At 44.6% G+C, this 7,795-nt stretch overlaps 1 protein-coding gene across 1 annotated transcript; it reads right to left on the reverse strand.

Annotated features, from left to right (window-relative positions):
* Positions 1–309: 309 nt before the first annotated feature.
* On the reverse strand, positions 310–7,290 carry LOC138967709 (uncharacterized). Its single transcript, XM_070340363.1, has 7 exons — positions 7,122–7,290; positions 6,263–6,431; positions 5,603–5,947; positions 3,760–3,766; positions 2,851–3,119; positions 2,259–2,449; positions 310–1,732 (listed from the first exon to the last, which is right to left on the reverse strand). The coding sequence occupies exons 1-7, from the start codon at positions 7,251–7,253 to the stop codon at positions 1,196–1,198; spliced, it is 1,650 nt and encodes a 549-aa protein (XP_070196464.1). The 5' UTR covers positions 7,254–7,290; the 3' UTR covers positions 310–1,195.
* Positions 7,291–7,795: the final 505 nt, after the last annotated feature.

Consider the following 7,795-nt stretch of genomic DNA (forward strand, 5'->3'; position numbering starts at 1 on the left):
TAACAATTATATCAACATAACAAGTCAGAATATATTATTATGTTTATTTCAATAACTCGTAATATTTTTTTCGGTGAAGTTTTGTATTTTATTCCTGTGCTGCGGACTAGCATTTGTTCCAATTTCGTCTGCATGAAGGCGCCAGGTTTAAAGCCTTATTTCTTAAAAACAATCGCATTTTTGTGATGGCCATGTTTCTAAAAACCCTTATTTTATTCTTAACTTGCCTTTTGGGGCATAACATAAAATGTAACAAGTGTTTGAAAGGTTTATGTGTTTTCGTTGCAAGTAGAACCCCCGCTATTACGCTTTCAGCAACAACAGAAACTAACACATTACAGCTTACGCACGACACGATCTCAACATCTAGACCTCATCGCTTCTTGGCAAAGATGATCTTCATCTTATCGTAGAGACCACGGTACTTATCCTTCTAAGGTTCATTGCAGTAATAACGTTTCACTCCAAACCCCTGAAAGACAGTAGAGACATAGTACATGGACCTTTCTAAAAAACAAAACCAAAAAACACCTAAAAACAACAACAACAACAACAACAACAACAACAACAACAACAACAACAACAACAACAACAACAACAACAACAACAACAACAACAACAAACAAACGAAGAAATAAACCACGATTACAGTATGCATATGAGTTCTCAACGCTTCTTGGCAAGAGGATCTTCATCTGCTGGTAGAGACCACGATACTTCGCCTTCAGCCTGATCTGCAGGAAACCATCTCATCCTCTCTGCATCGCAGCGTTATGGTGATAAAGTTTCTACCAACAAATTCGTTCATTAAAAGGCAGTGAGATACAATTATATGGCAGCAGCGAAGAAGGGGTTGGTTGAACAGATTTTGAGGTATTTTGACCTTTACAAGTGAACCATAAGAGATAACAGTAGAAAACAATGTGGTAACCTTTCAACAACAACAACATTAAGGCAAAAAACAACAACAAGCAACAAGATAAATGCCAGACTTTCTGTCTGAAACCTCAATGCTTCTTGGCAAAAGTGATCTTCATCTTACCGTAGAGACCACAATACTTCTCCTTCTAAGCTTAGGGTTCATTAAAGCAATAACGTTTCATTCCAAACCCTTGAAAGACAACTGTTGATCATTGGAGACATGGACCTTTCAACAATAGCAAAACAAGAATGACAAGTATTACAGTCAGAAACCTCAACGCTTCTTGGCAAAAGTGATCTTCATCTTATCGTAGAGACTACGGTACTTCTCCTTCTCTGCCTCCACCTCCTTCATCCTGATCTGCAGGGACGCGACCTCGTCCTCTCGGTCTCGCAGCGTGGTGTCGAAAGCCCTCCTCTTGGTGTCGTACTCTCTCCGATATCTGTCCTCTAGTCTGTTCAGCTTCAGCTTGACCATCTCATAGTTGGCCACCAGGAGCTTCAGTTGGGACAGTAGCGACTCATCACCAACGCCGGTGTGGTTGGGCGTCGGGGTGGCTAAGGCTGGGAGGTTGCTGAGCTTGGATTCTCGTCCGGAGGGTTTCGAGATAAAGGGGGAGCAGATGGACGAAGAGGCGGAGGCGTCCGCCTTCTTACCGCGGCTGAAGAAGCCGAAGACTGAGGTGGATTTGTCGTTAGCCGTGGAGGAATGAGCGGCCTGGCGGTTCTTGTGGTCCTTGTCGTGCTTCTTGTTCTTCTTGTGCTGGTGCGAGTCCTCGGTCTGGGCGAGGAAGCTGTCCACGTTGGGGATCTAAAAAAAAAAAAAAAAAAATGGCTGAGTGTGCATTTTATTTCCTCCAGATTCTGAACTGTATCTAAGTTTCAAATGTCTCAATTTCTGGAAGCTACCTAATTTTATTATTTGTATTGGTCGGAACTATGTACACCGTCAGAAAGCTTCAAATTTCAACAAAATTAATGTAATACAGCACATGACCTACGAGGGCTTTCAAAGCCAGAAAACGGAAGAATCATACAAGACTGTTCCCCTATAAATCAACTGACAACACACATTTTGCCCTCGTCAAGGACACAGCGAACAGTTCAGATTTGACAACTTTACAAATGAAAACTTACTTTTTCTAATAAAAAAAAATATATATAAATAAAAGACGATTTCTTATTATCTAGTATTTTAACTAAACTCAGTATTTAGTTTTACAAACGAAAACTTACTTTTTATATATATAAAAAATAAATAAACATTTAACAATTATTAAAAAAAAAAAATTCTTTTCATTTGGTATCTTTATAACTGTACACATGAAAAGACAAACCTTTACAAGAGAGTTAGCAATCCGCTCCATGTAAGTAGCACAGGCATCGTACTCTTCATGCATGGAGTCGAGTGAGGCCCTGAGCTTGGTGAGGTAGAACCCGTCATCCCCCCCTGGGCCCACAGTGTGGTTGCGGTGCACGTTGCTGCCTGACTCCAGTTTCTCTAACGCCTTTCGGGCTTCCTCAAGTCCTGCATAGAAAGAAATACAGCCTGGTGGTGACTTCTGCAGTTTTTGAAGGCTCACTCCCATTGAAAAAAAAAGAAGATTTTGATTTGTGCTTTTGTCATCCATTTTGGACGCGACAGCAATCACCGATAAGTTACAGTACCATTTATCATCACAAACAAACAAACAAACAAACAAAGTAAGTAAGTAAGTGAGTGAGTGAGTGAGTGAGTGAGTGAGTGAGTGAGTGACTGACTGACTAACTAACTAACTAACTAACTAACTAACTAACTAACTAACACACAAAAAACAATTAACCAAACAAACACAAATAAACAATCTCCAAATCAACCCACGTTACAACCACAGCGCTATGTGTATACAACTCAGTGGTAACAACACAAAGACGGCTCAACAGTCTCACCTCTCGGCGTGTACCCGTGACTCTTCCTTCTGAGGTGCCGGTACCTCATCTCCATCCTGAACTTGTCCGTCAGCAGGATCTCCATGTGCACGTAGCGTCGGACCTGCTGTTCCAACAAGTGGAGTCCCTCCAGCACGGTGCTGATGGCGTGAGGTTCCACGTGACGTAGGTGTTCCGCGACCTCCATTGCTTGACCTTGACCTGAGCCGCCGGCCTCGCCCATGGAGGTCACTGGGCTGATGACGCCTTCGTTAGTGGTGTCTTGTGATCTGTGGAGAAGTTGATAGACCTAAACTCGAAACTAGTTTTGAGCATGGCTACTGCCATGTAAACTGACTTGCATGGGTCCCGGCTAGCCATATTGGTTGTAGGGACGATGTAAAAACAAACAATAACCAGCCAACCGACCGGCACGGTTGGCCTAGTGGTAAGGCGTCCGCCCCGTGATCGGGAGGTCGTGGGTTCGAACCCCGGCCGGGTCATACCTAAGACTTTAAAATTGGCAATCTAGTGGCTGCTCCGCCTGACGTCTGGCATTATAGGGTTAGTGCTAGGACTGGTTGGTCCGGTGTCAGAATAATGTGACTGGGTGAGACATGAAGCCTGTGCTGCGACTTCTGTCTTGTGTGTGGCGCACGTTATATGTCAAAGCAGCACCGCCCTGATATGGACCTTCGTGGTCGGCTGGGCGTTAAGCAAACAAACAAACAAACAAATCAGCCAACCAACTTCGGAAAAGTCTGTTCCTACATTTTGTCAAAGTTTGGAATTTGCTTATTGTTAAACCTTGCACTAAATAACCTTTCTTGTTATTTTGATCGCAGATGTTGAGTTTTAATTCAATACGGCTTTTGCAATTTCCTAAAATGGATGCTTGCCATACGACTGTTCAGGCACAGTAGTGACTACAGTAAGACTGACAAACAAAGAACGAAAACAATACTTTGAATAATTGTTTACCTTGGATGTGATGGAGTATTCAGCCGGGGACTTGAGTGTCTGGGGAGGGGCTGGTTGTGATGGAGGTGGAGATGTGACCCCCCATGGCTCGCACCTGTCCCCCTTCGTGACGTCAGGAGGGGCAGCCGGTTGACGCGGGGGGAGGAGGGGGAGCTGGTGGCGTGAAGGGTGTCCAGTATGGAGGATCTTTCCTGAATACAGAACCAAAGGGAAAAAACATCGATCTGTCAACACGTTTACTGTCGGTAATTATGGCCATTGATGATGGTAAACATGAATGTGTAATTACCATGTACAAAGTACTCGGTTTGTACAATATTGTGAAAATAGCGTTTCCACCCGTGCACGTCAAGGCGATGCTGCAGGTCTCATTACAGAAAGAATTATGTCATACGAAACGTACTTTCTTGTCGACCTCATGTGCTTGTTTACTTGTTAAATTAATAAATAGAGTTTTAATTGTAACTTTTTCTGAAGATCAGGTGCTCTCAACATAAGCAGCACACAATAATACTGCTAGAAATCTGGATATCGCAAATACAAAAATCCTCACCTGGATCCAGTCTCTGAGATGCCTCAACATCCTCATGGCTGTAGTTCTTCCCTCGTTCTCCTCTTGCTGGGCCTGGCTCTTCCTGCTCATCAGCTTCTCCACGTCCTCTATCAGGCTGTGGAACATCGCCTGGGTGTTCTTCGGTACTGCATCTGTAGTAAACACTGTCCTTAATAGACGTATTCCGAAAATAACTTTGTCGGGTTTGTATGGGTTGTGAAATAGTGAATGCTCTTTCTTTTTACTCGGACAAACATTGGAGGGGCCAATCACTAGCGAGGGGTGTGTCGGAAACACGTGGACAGGAGCACGTGTGAAGTTATTTGTCAGAGGGAAAGCAAGGGCATTCACTCTTTCACAACCCATACAGACCTGACGAAGGTATTTCCAAAAGACCGGCACGGTTGGCCTTGTGGTAAGGCGTTCGCCCCGTGATCGGGAGGTCGTGGGTTCGAACCCCGGCCAGGTCATACCTAAGACTTTAAAATTGGCAATCTAGTGGCTGCTCCGCCTGGCGTCTGGCATTATGGGGTTAGTGCATGCTTGGACTGGTTGGTCCGGCGTCAGAATAATGTGACTGGGTGAGACATGAAGCCTGTGCTGCGACTTCTGTCTTGTGTGTGGCGCACGTTAAATGTCAAAGCAGCACCGCCCTGATATGGCCCTTCGTGGTCGGCTGGGCGTTAAGCAAACAAACAAACAAACAAATTTCCAAAAGTTGTCTATTGAGCCCGAAATCGAAGTATTTTGAATAATCCGTGCCAACGCTACGTGCAGCGAGCTTCCTGAAGTAGTAGACGTTGCGAAATCGACTTTGCTCAATTGATATCAGGCCGCTTAAGCATGTCACTATAAGGAACAGTAATTGTTATAAACAATATCATGGTTGTTCTTGTTTCTTTTGTTATCGTCGTTGGTCGTCGTCGTCATCATCTTCGTTGTTGTCACCCCACCTTGAGGGAGAATGCCAGTGCCAGCTGGTGTCTGATACAACTACGGCCGTGTTCTTATGATTTTCTAACCTCCGTTGACACTGAGAGTCCTAAGAACCGCGCTTCTGATCATGGCGAATATAACTTGCATCCTTCTGTCGACTGTTTGACTGGAAGGAGGGCGACGTTTCACAAAACGTAGGCAGAATTACAATCAAAACTTGCTACAATTGACCGCGGCAGCGATTCATCTAGAATAAATCTAAATCGCAAACTTATATAAGTGACTGAACATTGCTATTCTTACCTGCTTGACTAGAGGGCTGACCAGGTTTCAACATACGCCGCACACGACTGTAGCAGTTACGTATCTGGGTAACCATGTCTCCGTTAGCGTGGGCAAGATCTTCGCAGTCCTGGTGAAGCTTGTCGATGACAACCCTGCATCGCTCGAACTGGGCCTTCGCTCTTTTCAGGGTGGATTGTACCCCCACCCACACCTCCCTGTCTGACGTTGGGGCGGGAAGGGGAGGGTGGGGGTCTGGGGTCTGATCCCCCTTCTTCCCCCCTGAAGGTGCCATCCCTGTCCGTTTCTCCTCGTGGTGGATGAAGTCTGTGATGGCGCCTATCTCGTGTTCCAGTTCTGACTGTACTGTGACAGAAAGGACGGTCATACTAATTGGATTGTTTAAATATTTTTGGGGGGAGAAAGAACATTTTGTCTGCATTATACATCTGCAAAGAACGCACGCACGCACGTTCATACGCACCAACAAACGCACGCGCGCACGCACGCACACACACACACACACACACACACCACACACACATACACACACGCACACCCACCCACACACACACATACATACACCCCCCCCACACACACACACACATAAAGAAGATGAAGGATAAAAAGAAGAAGAAGAAGAAGACAATATCCATTTCCTCATTCATCAACTAAACCTACAGTGTGTCAGTATGCGAGTCTCCTCGCCGATGTCTGTGAGTAGGTTGGCCACAGAATCTTGTCCGGCTTGGCGGAGACTCTGAATGAAGAGCGGGTAGGCCTTCTCTGTGCGCCGCTCTACCATCGTCTTCATCAGGCTGCCATTACGCTTCTTGACGTCATGGATACCCTGATGACACCACAAAATACCGTGATGATGTCACAACAAGAGAGAAAAGGCAAAAATCTGTATTGATGGTGATTGAATGACCGGAGTACTCATACGATGACGTTGACAATCACAAGTTTCAGTGTACTGAGGAAATAATGCATTAACAACTTTTTTTTATGAACAAAAGGGTCAAGAAAATTCAAAATCTTAGAAATTGTTATTGCCTGTCCTGAAACTCTAAAAGGAAAATATGCATGAATTGATTGATAATGTGCAAATACAATTAGCAGAACGAGGTGGGGGGGGGGGGGAATTGGGGGGGGGGGGGGGGGAGGGAGGGGGGTTGGACGACCTGTTACAAGAAGACACGACCACAAGTAACGATAGTGTAAGGGGAGCAACCACCCTCAGCATGTGTGGGAGACTAATCCCTTGGAAAAAAAACCGCGGCTCTGCTGAGGAACGATTGCTAAAATGTGACCAAACAGACAGAAATGACAGCCAGCCAGACACCCAGACAGATAGACACAGACTTAGACGGACACAGACACAGACAGACAGACACACCTCACACACACACAGACACACACACACACACACACACACGCACGCACGCACACACACACACACACACACACACACACATACACACACACACACACACACACACACACACATATCGGTCACCAGTCATTGATGACGTCATACCTGATATTTGACGCAATCCGCAATGTCGATGAGGCTATGACGCGTCATAAGTTCCAGCAGGTCCTTGCTGACGTCAAGATTGTTCAGTACCTCTGCCCGGTTCTGCTCGTACTTTCGTTTTAGAGCTTCCATGATGTAAAATCTGTCGTTAGTTTGCTCACAACGACCCTGTTACCCTGTAGATATACAGAGCAAAGTATGCAGTACAATTCACAAACGGTGTCTTTTCCTGTCTACTGCCCTAAATGTAAGCTTAGTTATATCCCTTGGACTGTGACACGAAAATTAGGTTAACGGAGTGCGGATCGAATTTTAAAATCAAACCACAAAAGCTTGTATCAAAGCTCAGTTTGTTTGAAATATTCTACTCCTTTATCCGTAATGTAGTATTTTTTATGTTTTTTATTCTCTTTTTGTGAACTTTAAAAAAAATTTTTTAACATGTATATACTGTACATTACAGGACATCACCAAAACAAAGGGACAGAACCATACAACAGAAGAACACTTGAACAATTACAACATACATGGGGTGGGAGGATGGGTGGGGGAGGGGGGGATGTTCAGGGCTTGGTGGTCGCAGTATCAAAAGGATTTAAGAAAGAAAAAACCTAAGGGTTACATCAAAACATGCATATACAGGCGCCAATCTTTGTAAAATTTATCTACTGTAT

Source organism: Littorina saxatilis, linkage group LG5 (genome assembly GCF_037325665.1).
Source record: "Littorina saxatilis isolate snail1 linkage group LG5, US_GU_Lsax_2.0, whole genome shotgun sequence".
NCBI lineage: Eukaryota > Metazoa > Mollusca > Gastropoda > Littorinimorpha > Littorinidae > Littorina > Littorina saxatilis.